Genomic DNA, 22,260 nt, shown 5'->3' with positions numbered 1-22,260 from the left:
CTGTCAGATACTTTCTTTAGTCAACCACCTCTGTATAGACTAGGGCCAGGTTGTCAAGTGGATGAAATCATTGATCTTGCTTAGTGCCCGACCTATCACATGCAGGCATTTCTGCGGAGGGAAGGAGGCCTCTGCTAAATCTCCATGAAAACAGATCCCAGCAGACATTTCTCTTGTCCCCACCCAGGCCCCTCCCTGACGTTCTCACCCACCCCCTAAAAGAGAATTTTTGGTTGTTACCTCTTACCGACATTTATTTTGGCAATTTTTCTCTGAGAGTCCGTCCTCATCTTCTCCCATGATGTCCACAGCTGAGAATATCAGCGCGACCAGAACGGCAAAGCAGCAGACCAGGGCGAAGATCACAATGCACTTCTGCTGTGACTGGAAAGTGAGAGGGGAAAGAACCATCAGGGCAGAGGGCATGGGTGCATGCAAAGCCCCGAGACTTCAAAACAACTGTGTGTGCCCTCTGGGAATCCTTAACACATGGTTGCTCGAAAAGGGTCGCTTTCTGGGAGAAAACACCCAAGGTTTTGATGGTTATCCCTCAACACAGCTTTCAACCCCAAGCAGATTATATTATGGCACGCTAAACAACTCACAGTGGTACCCAGGCTCTAGAACCAACCTATCCTCCTTTCCAACCACAATGTACAAACGCTCGTGATGGCTACAAGACCTAGAAACACAGATGCCGGCATGGCGGGCTATGCAATGGACACAACTTTTCTTCTTCACTCATTGCCACAAATAACATTCACACACTTGATATTCAATTAGAAACTGAAATCCTGACTGTCAAAGCCACTAGCTGTCCCCATCTTCTGGTCCAACTGATGTAATTACAGGTGCCCCTATCTCTATGGCTAAAGGGAGTAGAAGGTGGTAACTGGTTGAGAGCTGTGAGCACATGGATGAGTAGTTTTTGCCTGCTTTCCCTCTGCAGCCATCTGAATGGTCGTGCCCAACTCTCAAGTTCACCCCACCTTACTCCCACCCCAATGATGGCTTTTGGGAACAGAGTTTTTTAGAAGACAATTAGGTTGTGAGAAGTGACCTTAAAAGTCCCAGACAGAACCTTTGCCTCTGGCAGGATGCAGCAAGAAGGCTCAGCCAGGAATGGTTGGTGCCCTTTTGTCTTTGTTTCATCTTTCCTGCTTGTAAAACGGGGATACCAAAACCAGCTGATTTTGAAGGCTGCAATGAAGAATTAAAGTAAGTGAAATGACATGTTTTCTGTAGACGGCCTGCGCCAGAACTAGGTGATGCACTCAATGAACACTGGTCTCTGTTGAGACCCAGCTCTGCGGCTGCCCCCAATATACTAGGGAAACAAGATAAACATGTGAAGAAACCAAAAGCATCAGAATGTTGTTTTTGGTTTATTTATATATCGATTATGGAAGGAGACAGAGAAAGAATGAAAAGCAGCACAAGAAAAGACACTGGGTTATTTTTCTTTTCCCTCTTTCTCTCTTTTTTTTTGGATACGGTCTTACTATGTAGCTCTGACTATACAGAACTCACTTTGTAGAACAGGCTAGCTTCAAACTCACAGAGACCTACCTACCTCTGACTCCCAAGTGCTGGGATTAAAGGAGTGTACCACCATTCCCTGCTTTTTTCATGGTTCTGGGGATTGAAGCCAGGATCTTGCACATACTAGGCGGGTGCCCTGCCACTGAGCAACATACCCGGTTCCTTTTATATTTTTACTTTGGAACTGGGTTTCAGTCAAGGCTGCCTTGAATTCTCTCTGCATCATGAGTAGGCCTTGAAGTTGTCATCATCCTGTCTTAGCCTCTGAAATACAATTTTCTAGAAGTTATTCTAGTCCAGCCTCAGAATTCAAAATCTTAAATGGACATTTCTAAACTTCAACATGTATTTAAATTGCCCTAAGGTCTTATTATAGTAGATACACCTGGGCCTCCTTGCAATGTTTCTGATTTAGCTGGTCCAGGGTGGACCCTCAAGGATGTGCATTTGTAGTAAGTTCCCAAGAGATGCTGACGCTGTTGGTCCCACAGTCTGTACTGAACCCACAGAGGTCCTTTGTGCTGGAAGGATAGACTCTAGGATTGTTATTGGTACCCAAGTCATGGACAGTAAAGACTGAACACAATGTTTTTGGCTAGACACACACCTATGGTAAGTTTTATTTTTAAACTAGACACAGTAAGAGATCAATAGCAGTAGTTAGAAACATGACTACTCTGGAACTCTGGTCCATTAAAGGTTGCTGGTGGTAGTTGTTTTGGCTTCTAGGACAGGGTCTCACTGATACCCAATCTGGCCTCCAATTCATGATCCTAGATTGACTTCAAATGCATAATCCTCTCATGTGCTGGGTTTCATTTCATACATTTTGCTATAAGTTGTGCACAGAAATAAGCAACAAAAAACCAAGGCATCTAAAATAATGTGAAGTTATTCATTCATTAAAAGTCTCAGGGATGTGGAGCTAAACCTGGGCAATAAAATTTAAACATTATGTAAAAAATAAGCCTGTAGACACCAGCATCTTTAACACACCATAACAGGTACAGACTGGGAGCTTGGCAAATGAGTTCTAGTGAATGCTAAATACTCAAACTGCAACAATATTGATTTGTTTCTCTTTGTTCTCAAAGTCATGGCAAAGTGGTAAATTAAAACCCTGCCTAATTTGTTTGTTATTGGACATTCTTTGATGTAATAACCTTTCACACTTCCATTAACGTCTATTAATTTAATGCTATGTTATTAAATTCTGGGGGAGCAGTTTAACTGGTATTTTCACTTTAATTTGTGAAAGAAGAGAAATCTGACTCTGGTCCTCATTTTAAAGTGTGTCCTTGGAACACTGTACTCTAACAACATCAGGTCTCACTAAGGCCTTCTTTAGTTCATGTAATTTCTATATCAGTGAAAGATTTTGTTCAAATAATGGTGTAAAAAGTCTCATGAGGCCAAACTTCAGGTTATAAAGAGAATTATTCATTTTAACTCCAGAATAGATTATTCCAGAAACTGGTATGTGCCATACTTTTATGTTTTTATTTAATTGAGTCAAAGGAAATAAAGTTTTAAGGAGAACCAAAAAACATGCATATAATCCAAGCTTCATTGGTGAACTCAACATTTGAAAAGAAAACGAAACTTGAACTAAGTAGTCAGTGTTCTACAAACGGAGATGGATTGCTTTCTTGGACAAGAAATACAAACAATTATGCTAACACTCAAAGTATTTGAATGTGATGTTTTTACTAGATGCCCTTTACCTCAACTGAGAAATAGATATATAAGACTTCTGACTAGAGATGGGGTATTATGCTTGAGATTTAGGAATACTATGTGTTTCTAATCAGGCTTCTATATTAGTTAACAAGTGCTGAGAAATTTGCACCCATGAGCTTAAAGTTAAATTTAAAAATTCATATTGTCTTTCATTTATGTACAAGTTCTTTTATATTTTTGAGTTTATAATATAATTATAATATTTCTCCTTTCCCTTCTCTCCCTCCAAATTTTCCCATATACCCCTCTCTACTCTCCTTCAAATTCATGGCCTCTTCTTTCATTAATTGTTACTACATGCATATATGTATATGTATATACATATGTTCCTAAATATAACCTGCTCAGTCTATGTAGTGTTACAAGTTCTTTTAAAAGCAAATGACACATTTTAAAAAACATGGTAAAGTCTTAAGAATGCAACACGTTTTAATGTGTCTAACTCTTTCGTATCCCTGCAAAGCTGGTGGTTATAGAAAAATTATTTTCCAAAGAGAGATGTCCCAATAAACATTCAAAGATATTTGAGTGATCCAACAACACAGGCGATCCAACAAGTTGGAAATAGTCTGTGTCTTTAATTGGGGTCTCTAGATCCAAGTATTCAGATATGTTTTATAGATTCAAGTATTTTTCTTTATGCTTTTCAATTTGATTTCCTCATTTTCTACTTCACATAAAATCTGGTTATTTTCTTATTGTTATTAGTTGTGGCCAACAGATCTTCAAAGTGGTCCATCAGTGTAGAAACCGAGGTTGGACATTTGGCTCTGTGCTGTGAAATCATGGTGTATCTGGGTCTAAATGATATTCCTGTAACTCAGGTCATATTATACATTGAGTTCTTAGTCATGTTCCCAGAAAACATACCACCTGGAAGATCCAGAGCCATTTCTTCTGGTGACTTACCAAGTTGCAGAATAATGACTTCATTGTAGAAGCGAATAAACATCTAGACCTCATACTGCAAAGGGCTTTGGGGAATCTTTTCTGGGGATGCCACTTCACCCTCATATTCTCTCAGGTCCTCAGTACAATACTCCTATCCCCTGCAGCCCTTCCATGAGGTATGCTAACTTTCTCCCAAGGCGGAACTAGCCATATATAATGTAGGCAGCAATCTAGCAAGGATCCTGCTACAAACCTGATGAACACTGAACGAGCCCAGTTAACCTCAGAGCAAAGGGGAAACAGGGATAGCCCACCAATCTAAGCCGAGGGGAGAAATCTGGGAGTTCAGAAAGACCAAAGCAGCTAGAGCTGGCAGGAGAGAGGAAGTTTTGAAGAACTTCAGAAAGTCTCCTTGAGTTTTGAGCTGAGGTTGGATCAGCACATCTGTAGGAGATGCCACTTGAAAAGAACCAGTAGAATAAACTTTGACCCCTCATAGGACCAAAGAGAGCTAGACTCCTTAATGCCCAGGTTAGGGAGGGGGTCATTTAATATATGGCACCAAGCCCTAGAACCCTCAAGACGGAAGGAGAGACTCAGCTCCCATGAACTGTCTCTCTGATGTCCACATGCTCACCATGGCATGCACACCCATGCACCTACATAAATAAATAAGTGTAATAATAAAAAGAAGAAAGTCTCAAACCCCCAAACTATTGAAAAGTAACTACATGCAAGACTAAAACTCAAGGATATTGTTAAAGCACTCTACCATTCAGCACACAGCAAAATAAAGTCCACAGTGTTTGGCTTCCAGGATGAAACCACAAGCACTGCCAAGCATTGGGAAAACTCATGAGCTATCATGAGGACAGTAATCAGCTGAACTCAATTCTGAAATGATATATGTCACTGCATTATATGCAGGTATTAAAATGACTATTGCAGATATTCTCCATAAGTTATAAAAGATAATTATGAAAAAGTAAGAAAAATAAAATATAAAAATAATACATCTGATTTCTAGACACAAGAAATTCACTGAAGGGAATTAGTAGATTAACTATAATATAAGAAACAAATTAGTCATCTCTATGAAAACATAGAGCATATAATAGAAAAAAATCTTATCAGTATCCATTCATGAAGCCTACTATACATGTTCTTGCAGCCTCTGTACATGAAGGGCAAAAAATATTTCCAAACTGTAAGGGCCAACATTTGTCAAAATGTGAGAAAAATTTAAGAATAATCACCTAATCATAACCAGATTAAACAAGGACTAATACTAGACATATATACAACTAATGAGCAATCTTAAATGTATAAAACAAAAATGAATCAAACAGAATGAGAAATTAAAAATCTCATCTATTCAGTGATTTAAGAAACAAACAAACCCTTTTCTCATTAATGAACAGAGAACTATTTTGTGAGAAATCAGCATGCATGCAGAAAATCTGAAGACACTGACAGCTAATTTCACTGACATTAAGACTTACGGAGTGTCCTCTCAAAGACTTAGGAGAAGTCAGCCTTTATTTGATCACATAGAACATTCACCCCAAAGACAATATTCTGAATTTTAAATAAGTCTCAGGGAAGTGACAGTGACTCTTGTCATACAACTGTCTCACATTGACTCATGTATTCTCTGACTAAAATAAAATCAAATATGAAACAATAAAAGAAAAGTCTGTGAAAAAAATCCTCAAATATTTGGAATTTAAAACTAATTTGCATAAACCCTTTGGTTAAAAAAAAAGGACTTAAGAAAAGAATCAGAATTTTGAACTGAATCAAAAACATGGGGGAGTCCGTCACTGAAATACTCACAGCATTAGAAGCACAGGCTTTGAATTTTACATAAGCCTTAACAATATAGAAAGGAAGAGAGTTCATTAAATCCAGAACAGGCAAGGTAGTGGGGATAATAGATACTGTTCTAAATCAAAGCAAGCCAAGGCAGGCCTGGAAGTCAGGCACCTGTGCTCGGAGGACACCTGACTCATGAATCACTATAACCCTTTTTTTCCCTAATGTAATGTTCTTCACTTAATCTCGAAATAGTCTCAATGTGTGGGAGAAACTCAGGGAAGCAGAGATTAAATCCAGGAGTCAGTACCTGTCAAGTAGTTTCTCCTCACAGCAAACACTGAGAGTGTAGGGCTCTAAATCACAAAGAAATAGAGGAAGAAAAACTTCAATAGGTGAAACGGATTTCTTCCAAATAAGTACTTTTTTGGGGGTGGGTACATGAGTTCCACAACAGTTCAAGAGATTGATAAAGAGTTGATGGGGACCAGGGTGATGAACATTGGTTAAAAAGGTAACCTGGCAGAATTTACTTTTATGACAATTGACAGTATGCAATATCCTTGACTCTTTTATACATATTATATATTTTATTGAAACAGAAAGCTTCTTTTACATGTCAATCTCAGTTCCCTCTCCCTCCCCTCTTCCCCTGCCCCTCCATCCCATCTCCTTTCTGCTCCCCAGAGAGGGGAGGCCTTCCATGGGGAATCTTCAAAGTCTGTCATATCATTTGGAGCAGGGCCTAGACCCTCCCCCATGCGTCTAGGCTAAGGGAGTATCCCTCTATGTGGAATGGGATCCCAAAGTCCATTCGTGTACTAGGGATAAATACTGACCCACTACCAGAGGCCCCATGGATTGCCCAGACCTCCAAACTCACATCCTTGTTCAGGGGGTTTGGGTTGGTCCTATGCTGATTTCCCAGCTCTCAGTCTGGGGTCCTTGAGCTTCCCCTTGTTGGAGATCAGCTGTTTCTGTGGGTCTCTCCAGCCTAGTCTTGACCCGTTGGTTCATCATTCCTCCCTCTCTGCAACTGGATTCCAGAGTTCAGTTCAGTGTTTAGCTGTGGGTGTCTGCTTCTGATTCTATCAGCTACTGGATGAAGGCTCTAGGATGGCATATAAGGTAGTCATCAATCTCATTATTGTAGAAGGGCATTTAAGGTAGCCTCTGGGCTATTGCTTATATTGTTAGTAGGGGGTCAAACTTGTAGATCTCTGGACATTTCCCTAGTGCCAGAATTCTCTTTAAACCTATAATGGCTCCCTCTATTATGGAATCTCTTTTCTTGCTCTCCTCTATTCTTCCCCTGACTCAATCTTCCAGCTCTCTCATGTCTTCCTCTCCCCTCCTCTTCTCCCCCCCTCCCCTCTCCCCATGGTCCCAATTAGCTCAGGAGATCCTGTCTCTTTCCCTTTCTCTGGGGGACCATGTATGTCTCTCTTAGGGTCTACCTTGTTTCCTAGCATCTCTGGAGGTGTGGATTGTAGGATGGTAATCCTTTGCTCTATGTCTAAAATCTATATATGAGTGAATACATACCATGTTTGTCTTTTTGTGACTGGGTTACCTCACTCAGGAAGGTTTCTTCTAGTTCCATCCATTTGCCTTCAAATTTCAAGATTCCATTGCCCCCCTCAGTAGCACTCCATTGTGTAAATGTACCACATTTTCTCTATCCATTCTTCAGTTGAAGGGCATCTAGGTTGCTTCCAGTTTCTGGCTATTACAAATAATGCTGCTATGAACATAGTTGAACAGATGTCCTGGTTGTATGAATGTGCATCCTTTGGGTATATGCCTAAGAGTGAAATTGCTGGATCTTGTGGTAGACTGATTCCCATTTTCCTGAGGATCTCCATGCTTATTTCCAAAGTGGCTGTATGAGTTGGCACTCCCATCAGCAGTGGAGGGTGTTTCCCTTTCTCCACACTCTCTACAGCATAAGCTGTCATTGGTATTTTTGATTTTAGCCATTCTGACAGGAATAAGATGGTATCTCACAGTTGTTTTGATTTGCATTTCCCTGATGGCTAAGGATGTTGAGCACTTTCTTATATGTCTTTCAGCCATTTTAGATTCCTCCATTGAGAATTCTCTATTTAATTCTGTACCCCACTTTTTAATTGGTTTATTTCACGTTTTGGTGACTAGCTTCTTGAGTTCTTTGTATATTTTGGAAATCAGCCCTCTGTCAGATGTGGGGTTGGTGAAGATCTTTTCCCAGTCTGTGGGAAAGTCATACTTTCACTATTTGCAGATGATATGATAGTTTATATAAGTGACCTGAAAAACTCTACCAGAGAACCCCTACAGCTGATAAACACCTTCAGCAAAGTGGCAGGATAAAAGATTAACTCAAAAAAATCAGTAACCCTACTTTATACAGATGATAAACACAATGAGAAAGAAATCAGAGAAACATCACCCTTTATAGTTGCCACAAACAACATAAAATACCTTGGGGTAACTCTAACCAAACAAGTGAAAGACCTCTATTGTAAGAACTTTGCGTCTTTAAAGAAAAAAATTAAAGAAGATACTAGAAAATGGAAGGATCGCCCATGCTCTTGGATAGGTAGGATCAACATAGTAAAAATGGCAATCTTGCCAAAAGCAATCTACAGATTCAATGCAATCCCCATCAAAATCCCAATACAATTCTTCACAGACCTTGAAAGAACAATTCTCAACCTTATATGGAAAAACAAAAGACCCAGAATAGCCAAAACAACCCTGTACAATAAAGGAACTTCCGGAGGCATCACCATCCCTGACTTCAAGCTCTATTATAAAGCTATAGTCCTGAAAACAGCTTGGTACTGGCACAAAAATTGATAAGTAGACCAATGGAATAGAGTTGAAAACCCTGATATTAACCCACACACCTACAAACATCTGATTTTTGACAAAGAAGGTAAAATTATACAATAAAAAGAAAGCATCCTCAACAAATGGTGCTGGCATAACTGGATGCTGGCGTGTACAAGAATGAAGATAGATCCATATATATCGCCATGCACAAAACTTAAGCTCAAATGGATCAAAGACCTCAACATAAATCCAGCCACACTGAACCTCTTAGAAGAGAAAGTAGGTGGCACCTTCGAACAAATTGGTACAGGAGACTGCTTCCTGAACACAGACACTGAGATTGACAATTAATAAATGGGACCTCCTGAAACTGAGAAGCTTTTGTAAGGCAAAGGACACAGTCAACAAATATCCTTGACTCTTACATTCCCATTTCAAGACTTATTTCACAAAGGGTTGCAAACGTGCACAAGGGTACAATCATAAGGATGTCCACAGCAGTGTTTTTGTTAAAAAAGTAATTTGGGAAGGCAATGTACCTGAGAACAGAAGATTTTATGCAGCGATTCTATGGGGTTTGTTTAGCCACTAATATGTGCATATGTGCTTATGAATAAAAGGAGAAAGAATCACATTAGACATTTTCAGCATATATCTATGGGGAAGAGAGAGGCTTGTGAGGGAAACTGAGACATACTGTTTATGGTGCACAAGGTTTACTTTGTATTTTTCTCCACTATTTGGAATCTAAATAGTCTGAATCTAAATTGTCTCTCATAGCAAGAAGGAGGGGAGCTAACTGTCCACTGGACTACACCTGCCCCAGGACAAACTATGTGTCCACAACACAATCTTTTTTGATTGACTGATTGGTCGATTGATTGATTGGTATTGACTGGTTGATTGATTAACTGACTTTGCAGTACTGGGGATAGAACTCAGGGCTTGTTGTGCACTAAGGAAGTGCTCTACCACTGAGCTACACTCCCATCTTAATTTACTGCTGAGCATAATCAGCCATGGCCTCTACATTTATTCAAAGTGGAAGATGCACCCTAACCCATTTTTCACAGATTATAAGGGCAACTGGAGAGTCAGAGACCTTTTGAACAACTGGAACATCTAGAGATCATCTTGTTCAACCCTCCACCCCATATTTTACTTGATAAAGAAACCACTGGGAGTAAGATGTTGGTTCCCAGTTGTTTCTCTGCCTGCCTCTGTATTTAACTAATTTAACAACACCCCTGCCAAGTAACAAAGGACTCTAGCTTTTACAAAAGACCAATATGGCAGTCAGCCTGTACAGCAAGTGTTGCTGATACTCTCCGGTGGGGAGGATCCTGTGGAGTAAAGAAGCCTTGTCATTGTTTCAGCTTGCAGCCATTGGTGGCATGGGAAAAGAGAAGAAAAACGTGCTTCATTCACTTAAAAAATACCTATCAAGTATCTAACACACATATGTTTATAAATGGATAGAGAATGTTGCAAAGAGCAAAATGTATCCTTTGTATCCCTAGTGTTTATTTTCTTCCTTGTTTTACAAAGGGAGTGAGTGCATTTTATACATGCACAGCTAATTCACAGTCATGGCTCCATTATTAAGAAACTCTGACTATAAGGATCTCACAATTGAATTTTGCACCTCTCTCTCTCTCTCTCTCTCTCTCTCTCTCTCTCTCTCTCTCCTCTCTCTGTGTGTGTGTGTGTGTGTGTGTGTGTGTAAAGATGAACACATCATTCTAATGTCTTAAGGACTGAGCCAGGGTTGGGCAAGGATAAGTGATCTACTTCACCAAAGAGCTGAATCCTCTCTAATTCAAGCAATTCCTACATACACAACAAAGGATTCTCCCTGGACCCACAAAGCAGGTGGAGTGATTGTGAATATCAGTGTATGAATAAGAGCACTGTGCCTGTCAAGGCAACACAGCTATTACTCAATAGCTAAGATGCTATACTTTCATGTGTCAGTACCCCTCCTTCATTACAGATAAAAGTGAACAGAAAATGACAAGAAATTGCTGGCTGGTTTTTGATAAAGTGATAGCTGTTTGGGCAACCTGAATCCCACACTCCGCCTTTGACCAGCTGGAAAAAGCTTTGAACATTTTATTACATCAAACTAAGGCAGAGTTCTTTCAGCTTTGATGGGGGCCTTATTCTGAAGTTAGCTGATCACAGTGGTTTCAGGTTCCTTTTCTAACAAACAGGTTTGTTTTCCAGTGGCATCAGAGATTAATAGTTCATCCAATCGGTAGGAAAGAAACACTGTTGACAAAAAGAAAACTTGATAACCTTTATGCTAATTTAAAAGCAAAGTTGTTTTGGGTGTAACAGCAAAGAAATCAAAAAGCAAACTTCATCTTAGGTGTCCCCCAGTGTTCAGTTTCCTCTACGTTTTCAAAAAGAAAATACATGCACACAGTACAGAAATCTTCAGGACAGTGCATGTCAAGTTTAAAGAGGGGATGAGAGGGAAAGTGGTACTGTACCACCATAGAGACCTCACCTTTAATACTCCTCTTCTGAGAAACCACAGCATCCTCTGATTGGACACTGCTAAACACCCACCCTACTACTTACTGCTGATTTCTAGAAAGTTCTATTGCCAGGGTGTAATGGGTCACCTTCACTGTCAACCTGACTGGACTTGGAACTGCCTAGGAGACACATCAGAGTGTGTCTGTGTGAGAAGCTTCCAGAGAGGTTTAACTGAGGAGGGAAGGCCTGGCCTGAATATGGGTGGCGCCATCTCATGGGCTGGGGTGCAGGGTTGATTATAAAGGTCCAAAAGAGAAAGCATGAATGCGAGCATCCGTCTCCCTGCTCTCTGAGGGCAGATGCCTTGTGACTAGCTTCTGTGCCTCCCTTCTCCTTCCTTCCTCCACGTGGCTCTATGGAATGTATTCCTGAAAACTGTAAGTTAAAATAAAGTCTTCCCCACCTTGAGTTGCTTTTGTCAGACATTTTGTCACAGCCATAAGAAAAGTAAACCATGATGAGGAAAGAACTTCACAGGCCTGCCTTCACAGGGGCAGGTCCCTTCTCAAAAGGCTTCTCCTTAGCTTCATTCCCCTTGAGATCTCTCCTCCCCACCCCTCCTTCTCTCTTTTGAGAACTCCTTTTATTTCTTAAGAAAAGCACACTCTGTATTACTTATATACTAAATAATGCTATAATAGGATGCTTTGAACAGAAGGGGGAGGAAGAAGGAATATTTCAGGCTATAAAAGCCTTCCTTCCCTTATCCCTTGCCCATCATGGCCTACGACAGATGGGGAAGTAGAGCCTGCACCTCTCAGGGGCAGCACAGTAGAGCTGAACCTATTGACAGAGGTGTGGGTGAGCCAGTCCTGAAGTTGTGAGCATGGGAGAGCTGTCCCCATTGCTCATCTGTCATGTGGCAGCATTGGGGGGGGAGTAATGCCCCCTCCCCGCATTAATGCCCAAGACATGTAGAAGAGCTGTCCCTGAGGTCATAGGAGACACAGAGCTGTCCCGGCTCCTATCAGCACTCTGGAGAGTGGCCCCTGTAACTCAACCTGAGCAACACAGTATAACTGGCCCTGAAAGCATAGGTGTGGGAGGACTGGCTGGCCCCCAACTTGCTCATTGCTGCAAGGGATGAACTAGCCAGGGCAAAGCAGGAGAGCTCACCCTGGTGGTGAAGACAGGGGAGAGCTGGCAGGTTGACAAACCCAGAAACTACCCCAGTCCAGAACCAGGGTTATGTTTTGGCCCACCCCAACATCCTTCCCATTTGTGATCTGCTGGAACATGTGGGGAGGGGTGGTCAGTCATGTAGACCTAAGGGCTGCAGGAACCCCATGACTTAGGGCAACAATGATGGGATGTCCAGGAAGAGTCCCAGTGAGAGCCCAGTAACTACAGTGTAGCTGAGACCAGGAGCCTAGAACCAAAACAATGACTTTACCATGAACATCTGGATATAAAAATGTATGGATAAAGGGGTTTACTGCATGACTTACTGTGTCACACTGTAGTTTCCATTTCCTCCTTAAATTTTATTTATTTTTTTCATTCTGGGGGGAAGGGTGGGGTTCAGAGTCATGGGGTGAAAGATGCAAAGAATAAAGAAAAGTTAAAAAATAATTGTATTATGGGAAGTAGAGTACAGTTCTCTAAGATGTAATATAAAACTTAATGAAGGTGTCCTCATAATTTTCATTACTACCCCTTGTCTGTATATAAGCTATTATGAACTCTCATGCAACCTTAAATAGATTTTAACACTTTAATGATTTGTAAAACAATAATACTTTCTAAAGAATGGTTTCACCCCAGTGTTGGTTGATGGACTTTTGATAGCTCATACCAAGATATGTGATATTTAATTTATGAAATTACACAATAAATCAATGCAACCCCCAAAATTCTTTTAAGAGAATCACTTTCCTTTTTTTCTTTGAATTAGAAAAGATTGTTTTACATGTCAATCAAAGTTCCCTCTCTCTCCCCTCCTCCCCTACAACCCACCACCAACTAAAACCCTACCTATCACATATCCTTTCTGCTCTCCCAGGAGGGTGAGGCCTTCCATAGGGTGTCATCAGAGTCTATCATGTCCTTTGGGATAGGGCCTAGGCCCACCTCCATGTGCTTTGACTCAGGGAGTATCCCTCTATATGGAATGGGCTCTCAAAGTCCACACCTATGCTAGGGATAAGTACTGAACTACTATAGGAGGTCCTGCAGATTTCTGAGGTTTCCTCACTGAAACCCATGTTCCTGGGGTCTGGATCAGTCCCATGCTGGTATTCCAGCTATCAGTCTGGGGAGCAAGAGTTCCCCAATGTTCAGGTCAGCTGTTTCTGTGGGTTTCACCAGCCTGATCTGGACCCCTTTGCTCTTCACTCATCCTTCTCTGCATCTGGATTCCAGCTCAGTTCAGTGATTAGTTGTGGGTGTCTGCTTCTACTTCCACCAGCTGCTGGATGAGGGCTATCGGGTGGCATATAAATCAGTCATCAATCTCATTATCAGGGGAAGGCATTTAAGGTAGCCTCTCCTTTGTTGTTTAGATTGTTAACTGGTGTCATCTTTGTAGATCTCCAGACATTTCCCTAGTGCCTGATTTCTCTGTAACCCTAAATGTCTCCCTTTATTATGGTATCTCCATTCTTGTTTTCTCCAATTCTTGCCCCGACTCAACCTTTCTGCTCGCTCATGTCTTCCTCACCCCTCTATAGTAAGAAATTACCAGTACGGAGTCAGGTAGAAATATAAGGGTATTTAATAGGGAAAAGCCTTACTTACAGAGCGAACCAGCCAGCCGGTGGTAGTCTGTACAGCAAGAAGCAAAGAGAAACCGAAACCGAAAACGCAGTCCCCCTACTCACTCTGACCACGCCCTCACAAGCCCTCAGGTACTCTTGTAGCCAGCCCCTAAGAAGGCGTGGCTACAGCTTCCCCTACACCCCTCCTCTTCTCCTCTTCTCATTCTCCTAGCTCCCTCCCCCTTCTTCCCGTGCTCCCAATTTGCTCAGGAGATCTTGACCCTTTCCCCTTCTCCAGGGGACCATGTATGTCTCTCTTAGGGTCCTCCTTGTTTACTAGCTTCTCTGGCAGTGTGGATTGTAGGATGGTAACCCTTTACTCTGTGTCTAAAATCTGCATGTGAGTGAGTATATACCATGTTTGTCTTTCTGTGATTGGGTTACCTCACTCAGAATGGTTTCTTCTAGTTCCATCCATTTGCCTGCAAATTTCAAGATTCCATTGTTTTTTTTCTTTTTCTTTTTTTTTGTAGTACTACATTGTGTAAATGTACCACATTTTCTCTATCCATTCTTCAGTTGAGGGGCATCTAGGCTGCTTCCAGGTTCTGGCTATTAAAAATAGTGCTGCTATGAACATCGTTGAACAGATGTCCTTGTTGTATGAATGTGCTTCTTTTGGGTATATGCCTAAGAGTGGAATTGCTGGATCTTGTGGTAGACTGTAGAATCACTTTTCTAAGTGGTGCAATGTGACAGCTGTATTCAGTGACCAGTCATGTCTAACTCATTTTACCATGATGGTCAATGAAATTAAAAAGGAAGCCCGGGTGCTGGAGCAATCATGCAGTGGTTAAGAGCATTTGCTGTTCTTGCCAAGGGCTGCAGTTCAGATCCCAGCTTCACATCATTCAGCTCCCAACCACCTGTAACTCCAGCCTCGGGTGAACTGAAGCCCTAGCCTGCCTTCTGTGGGCATCCACACATGTGTGCATATGTATCCACACAGACACACACCCACATCCACAAGGAAAGACAAAGGTAAATAAGCAACAATAACAAATAGTGAGCTCAATGTTCACAACTACTACATTAGGGGGTAACTCATGTTAGAGTCTTTTGGATGCAAAAAAGTTTCTTCCTACTTTAATATCCAGAAAGTGAAAAATCACAAAGAAATCTATCACAAAACGATGATAATATAAAAAAACTAGGATGGAATTGAAACTAGAAAAATAAAATCATTATATTCTCTTTCATGACTCGTGTCTTTCCTGTCTTCCTGTTCCCACATCAACCACTGCTCTGTCCCCTCTCAAATCTCTCTGTGCTGCCCCATAATCCTCTTCGTTCTATGGTGCCGGCTTTTGCTCCCATCTACAACTCCATCTGACCAGGGCTTTCCCCACAGGACACGGAGTCCTGTTGCTCTCACCACATGATGTCTGCAGACACCCAACTGGAGCATCCTTGGGCACTAGGTAAAGAATGGCATTTGTGGAGCATAGACCGATGAGGTCACTAAGCTAGGAGGAAAGGTGGGGGGCTAAATAGTTCAGCTACTGTGCCAGATGCAGAGAATCCTGTATAATTGACTTCACCATAGGAATGAAACACAGCCTGCTGCTCCTGTGGAAGCCAACACTATCCGCCCCTTCACCATTAATTCATCAGCCTCCGTGCTCAAAGACTCGGGGGGAAAGAATCCCATCACAAGCTTTGCACACAGCTCAGCTGTTTCCACCCACAGCAGGGCAATCCATTGGCACATGGCAGGGAGCCAGACAGAGTGCCAGGAAATCTGAGCACAACCTGAGCCACCAAGCTTCCTTCACTGGTCTTCGTACAGCTATCACTTTCTACTGGGAGGGTGGCTGTCACTCACGCCGGTCTGAGCAGCTGTCAGGCTGTTTATGAATCTTTGGCTTAGCTATTGACAGCCTTGTTCTTCATTCTTCCATGCCTCCCTAGTGTGGCATAAATATTTATCACTTCTTCAAAAGCAGCGCAAATACCTTACAAACTCCTGAACCACAGAATAAATTATTAGCCCACCCTGGACCAAGAGAGAGGCAAAGAGAAAGCATGGCTTACATGTTCTTTCTTTTCTAAGAGTGATACTTTCTCTACCTCTCTGGTCTTTACCAGTTGCCTTGTGTTCTCCCATGGAGTTCATGTTTCTCACACAGTACCAACAAACACCACTCACTATCCCTTTATATTTGGCTCTGAGGTGACATTCTGTTTACCTGTCATTCCCTCTTCTCACTTTTCCAGATCCTCTTTCTTTGTTTACAATGTTTTTGCTCCCAGACCTAGTAGATACATAAAGCTACAGATCTACAGATGGTACCACACTGAAACTATACCGACTCTCTTCCTATATGTACATTCTGTAATAAAGTTTTATTTATAAATGAGGCAAGTAAGAGATTGCTAGCAGTTAATAACTGAACAATTATAACAATGTCATATAAAAAAACTATGAAAGGGGAATATCCAAGTATCTTGTACTATGCATGCTGTTGTATCTTTTGATGATATGATACTGTCTTGATAAAATTTGGTGAGCTCAATAAGACAGGCATTATGAAGGGATGTTAAGATTCTAATGACCTTCTGATCACTCATCACACTTACAAACCACTTATTTCTAGAATCTTCCATTTAATATTTTCAGACCACAATTGATTATTTGTAACTAAAGCCGCAGGAAAGGAAAACTGTGCCTAAGTAAAGCCTAATGTACAGACAAAAGAACAGGTAACAGAGTCTCTATCATGGATCTGTATGCCAAGTTTATAGCAGCTTGTAACTGCCAAAGGTGGAAACAATTCAAGTCAGCAGGTGAACAGTTATACAGAATGTGGTGTGTATAGTCAAGGGAATATTATTTATCCCTAACAAGGAGCTTCTGACACGTACAACAGACAGATCTTGCTAAACTGACTACTGCCCACATGAAGGGGTAAATGCTGAATAATTTTATTGACATGAGACACTTAATAGAGTCAAGTTCATATAGACAAAGAACAGTGACCAGGGCTGGAGTATGGTGTGGGTATAGAATGGGCTAAAATGTGATAATGGCTGACAATGTAACATTCCACGCCACTGAGCTGTACAGACATGTAAGAATGCATGCTACGTCACAATAAAAGCAGTTCAAAGGGAAACTCAGCAACCTGAGGTCTGGTCTTTCACCTCAGGTCTCCTTTGAAGCAGCCCAAAGTTCCCTTCTGAGACCTTAGCTCCCTGTCATCTCATTTCCATCTCTTCACAGTCTATGAGACACAAATTTACTAAATTTAGATTTTGCTCCTTGCTCTTCCTGCCCAGGGGACAGATGACTGAATTGGCTAAGGCAACTATGAGGGACCTGGGGTCAACTGATTTACACCGATATACACACTATGACAGACAATGGTACTCTATGTTCAGTATTCAATTCACTCCTGTGCTCAGGGCTGAGGACGTGCATGACGACTGTGTTCTCAACAATAACCCACTCACCTCTGGTGCTGAACCACACTGGACGGCACCTTAGACACTTGAGGCCAGCCTTCACCTTCACAGACTCTTCTCTACATCTACCTGGTTTGGGCTCCCTTTCAATCAATCTCTGCTCATTCACCCAAGGGTTACATGAATAAACTGTGTATATATACTCTTTACAAGGTGGAGACACAGCCAGCACTGCTAAGATATGAGGTGTGAAGATAAGGGGAAATGTGTCCCAAGAAACATGACGCCATCAGACTCTTCTCTTGAAGCCCCAGCACAAGGGCTTCTGGGAAAAGGATACTTGAGTTAGGCAATCACAGCAGGGCTGCAGCAAAGCTCTGCTCACTTCGCCTTTGTTTCCTCCTCTTGTTACAAAGCGTTTCCACAGTGTCTGAGATCAAACAGAGAAGCAGAGCTAATGTTTCAAAATGTTTGTGCTGCTATTTCTTTTCCTGACATTTCAACAGTTCTGTTTGGAGAAGATGGAGGTCCTCGCCCATTTTCTACCGCTGTCTATGTGTTTATGCAAAAGACGATGTTCAAAGACTGATACTTCCCTTCTGCTGCTTAGGCCCCTCACCACTGCTTTTATTACTTTCACAGTCCCAACGTTCTATCAGTTTCCACAAACTACAAGAGTAAGCCTGTGCCAATACATTAATGGATGTTAACAAAATTATCCAGCATACTTTTTTAAAAAGTAGTTTTAAAAATTTTTTAGTTTAAAATATAATGATCTCATTTTCTCTTTTGCCACTCCAAACTTCCATGTATCCACACCCTTGTTCTCTTTCAAGTTCATGGCTTCTTTTTCTTTAATTGCACACACACACACACACACACACACCAATCAAAAGATAATGCATCTAATGAAATGCAAAACTTCCTATTACTAACAATGCACTTTCAAGTTAGAATCCAATTGATGTCATTCTCTATATGGTAGCTACGATGAGATTGTAGTTACAATGAAATCATAGTTTTATGATGAGGCAAAGATGGCCAAGACCATGATGAATTCTATATTATCTTGAAGCTTCATTAACATGTGCTCTACTGCATACTATTTTAACGTTTTATAATACTCTCAGAAATAAACGAGTTTTCTCCAATGAAACAACAAATACAATGCTTCTAGAATGGATATTAAAACTATCAGTTTACTATTGGTATACCTTCAGTCAAGATGTTGGCTAAATTTGAATGTCACGAACCATCCTGTTCATGATGAGATTCTGGAAGATGCCCAGACTCTCAGAACAATAGCACTTGGGGTTGGAAAGTTTTTTTTACTATTGCTCAGAATATACTATTAAGTACTGCCAAGCAGGGAGATGACAGATGTTTTGCATCTGAGGGGCAAATTGTAAAATGTGACTTTGCCAAATCTCAGAAGTTTCGAGATGACTTCACACTAGGCACATTTAAAATGTAGACTTGTGAACTAAGAGAATAAAACTTGGGAGACTGGGTATATATGCAAAGACAGTTTTGCATAGCTTCTCGGCTACATGTGAGAGTGCAGAAAATACACATATTTCTATAAATGTTAAGTAACAGTGGCCATTTCTACCATTGTTATTAAGTTACTACTCAATGTTAAGGTAATTCAAACATTAGTTCATTGCTGATGGCTGTATCATATGTTTGATTATATGCAATGGTGTTTGGCTAAAGTTTTTGTTTAGTTGTTTTATTTTGAGACAGAGTCTTTCTGCTTAGCCCTGGCTGTTCTGGAACTTACTATGTATACCAGGCTGGTCCCAAACTCACAGAGATCCACCTGCCTTTGCCTCCCTGGAATTAAAGGCATGTGCCACCATACATGGCCTGTGTTTGGTTAAGTATTTTAGTACCTAATTGGTCATATACAATATGTTAATTACAAATTCTTGTAAGGTTATTCGGATGGAGTCAGTATTACCTATAAAAAGCAATGCTAGATTCCCTGTGTTCACACTGGACTTTTATGTGTGTGTACTGGATGTAACAGGAGATGCTCTATTGTTCGCTTTCTTGCATCCTGGACGGACAGTTCAGGGAAGAGGAAGCCGAAGGGAGGTGTCCTCAGGTCAAGTGGGCATTGGTTGTCACCACAGCTGCTTCTGCTACCTTCCTTGTTAAAGCTTCTAAGGGAAGTTTCCATTTGTAAGGGTATCTCCCATGCCTGTATATCTCTGCTTGTTTGGTTTTGGTTTTGAGATAAGGTCTCATGTAGCTCACACTGGCCTCAGAATCCCTATGTAGGAGTAGAAGTGGCCTGAGCGGTGAGAAGCCTGTGTCCAGGAAGCACAGACTACTGAATTTGAATGTCCAGCACCCATACAGAAAGTTCAGTATGACAGCGAACATGCCTGCAACCCCAGTGCAGGGTCGGGGCTGGAGAGAGGATTCCTGGGGGCTTCCTGGCTGCCAGTCTAGTTCAGTGAGAGCCTGTCTTTAGGGATTAGGGTGTGATATGATAGAGCAGGATAGTAGACCTGCCCCTTAGCCTCTGCTCTTATGCACAGGCCCAAGTACATGCAAACACAGGTGTGTACATGCCACATACCAACAAATGAAAAAAAATCCTTATGTAGCAATGAGGACCTTGGACTTGTAACCCTCCTGTCTCCACCTCTCAAGTGCTGGGTTTAGAGGTGTATACCACCATATCTGCCTGTTAACTCTTAAAACAAGGGTACTAGATCTACACGAAAGCCTCACTTTTGGAATTCTCTGCTTTCACTGGCCTCTTAGGCCTTTCTTTATGACATTTAGGTTTTGTTCTGTGTCTATTGTCTTTAAGGGTTGCTCAGTGCTGTGGAGGAAATAATCAGGACAGAAGTCTAAACAACAGTCAAATGATGACTCTGAACTGTAAAATACATTTGTGTGTTTTCATGTACAGCTGTGTATGTGTACATTAAATGTCTAAATGCACACAGGTTATATTTGTATAGTGTTCCCATGGCATCAAGTTAGTTTATAGGTAAATGAGTGTTCCTATAAATTAAAACTGTTAAATTATACCAAACTCCACTTAGTACACAGGACTTAAACAGTTGTTAAAGAAATGTTGTATATGTTGGCAAGAGAAAACAGAAAAGTTCCAGGAATGTTAGCATGTCTTGCCTGTATTTGTATGTATAAGCACTAGGTCTTTAAAACATAGAGTCCTCGTTGTCTATACTTCAAATACAACTTGCTGAGAAATCATTAAAATGAAAACCATCATTTTGTTAAGAAGAAAACAAAATTTTTAAGTGTACACAATAGAAGATGCTTTCCTGGCTTTGCCTCTCTTGCTTTCTGGACAGACAGTTCTTAGATTCTGGGGTCAGAGAACTACAGATGCTCAGTTATGAAATTTTGTGGCAAAGCTCAAGGCATAAACAACCCCTGGAGTGGGAGAAAGCTATGAAAATTTATAGTTGTCAAAAAATAGATGAAAAATAGTTAAAGAGAAAAATCCTTTTGAATGCTATGTAGTCATATAAGATTTTTGCTCCAGAACTGTTATTCCAACATGTAAATTGATAAGGGCAAAAGCAGATGGTTAAAGTATGTCACAAAAAGTCTATGGAAGATGAAACAAAAATGTATTGGTGTGTGACTGACCAGTTAAACATCAAGGTTATTCGAAGCAGCTCCCAAGGTCCAGATTTTAATGCACCCATGGAGAGCTAGAACCTGAGTGTGTTTAAACCAGGAGGGCTTATGCTTTGTTGATACCTATGGGAGGCCTTACCTCATCTGAATGAAGACATAGGAGGAGTGGATGGGGGAGGGTGGAGAGGAGGTGCAGGGAAGGAGCTGGAGGAGAGGAGGGGGGAGAAACTGTGGTTGGTATGTAAAATAAATAAAAACATGATGAATAGAATTAAGGGGAAAAAAGCAAGAGGGCTTTCTGAAAATGCTGATCTGCCATTAGCAACGCCTACAAAAATGGGTTTAAAGAGCACACACTAATATTTTGTGTGTATCCCAATGACGGTTTGTCCTGGAGAGGATGTGGAGAAAGGGGAACACTCCTCCACTGCTGGTGGGAGTGCAAACTCATACAGCCACTTTGGAAATCAGTATGGTGATTCATCAGGAAAATGGGAATGAGTCTACCACAAGATCCAGCAATTCCACTCTTAGGCATATACCTAAAAGAAGCACATTCATACAACAAGGACATCTGTTCAATGATGTTCATAGCAGCATTATTTGTAATAGCCAGAAACTGGAAGCAGCCTAGATGCCCCTCAACTGAAGAATGGATGGAGAAAATGTGGTACATTTACACAATGGAGTACTACTCAGCAGGGGTGGGGTGGGGGAAACAATGGAATCTTGAAATTTGAAGGCAAATGGATGGAACTAGAAGAAACCTGAGTGAGGTAACCCAGTCACAAAATGACAAACAGGGTATGTACTCACTCATATATAGATTTTAGATGTAGAGTAAAGGATTACCATCCTACAATCCACACCGCCAGAGAAGCTAGGCAACAAGGAGGACCTTAAGAGAGACATACATGGTCCCTGGAGAAGGGGAAAGGGACAAGATCTCCTGAGCAAATTGGGAGCATGAGGGGAGGGAAGAGGGAGCTAGGAGAATGAGAAGGAAAGAAGAGAAGGGGTGAGATGGACATGAGGGAGCAGGAAGTTTGAGTTGGGGTAAGAATAGAGGAGAGCAAGATAAGAAATGCCATAATAAATGGAGCCATTATAGGTTTACAGA

The 22,260-nt window shown here is 41.2% G+C and overlaps 1 protein-coding gene across 1 annotated transcript in view; it reads right to left on the bottom strand.

Annotated features, from left to right (window-relative positions):
* Window positions 1–22,260, bottom strand: part of Pld5 (phospholipase D family member 5) — a 295,636-nt gene that overhangs the window by 159,096 nt on the left and 114,280 nt on the right. The window contains exon 2 of the mRNA XM_035445305.1: window positions 248–384. Within this exon, the coding sequence (XP_035301196.1) occupies window positions 248–384 (137 nt within the window). The remainder of the gene's footprint in view (window positions 1–247; window positions 385–22,260) is intronic.

The sequence above is a fragment of the Cricetulus griseus genome, chromosome 5 (genome assembly GCF_003668045.3).
Source record: "Cricetulus griseus strain 17A/GY chromosome 5, alternate assembly CriGri-PICRH-1.0, whole genome shotgun sequence".
NCBI lineage: Eukaryota > Metazoa > Chordata > Mammalia > Rodentia > Cricetidae > Cricetulus > Cricetulus griseus.
Note: the sequence above shows the minus strand (reverse complement) of the source record. Positions and strands in the feature narration are given on the sequence as shown.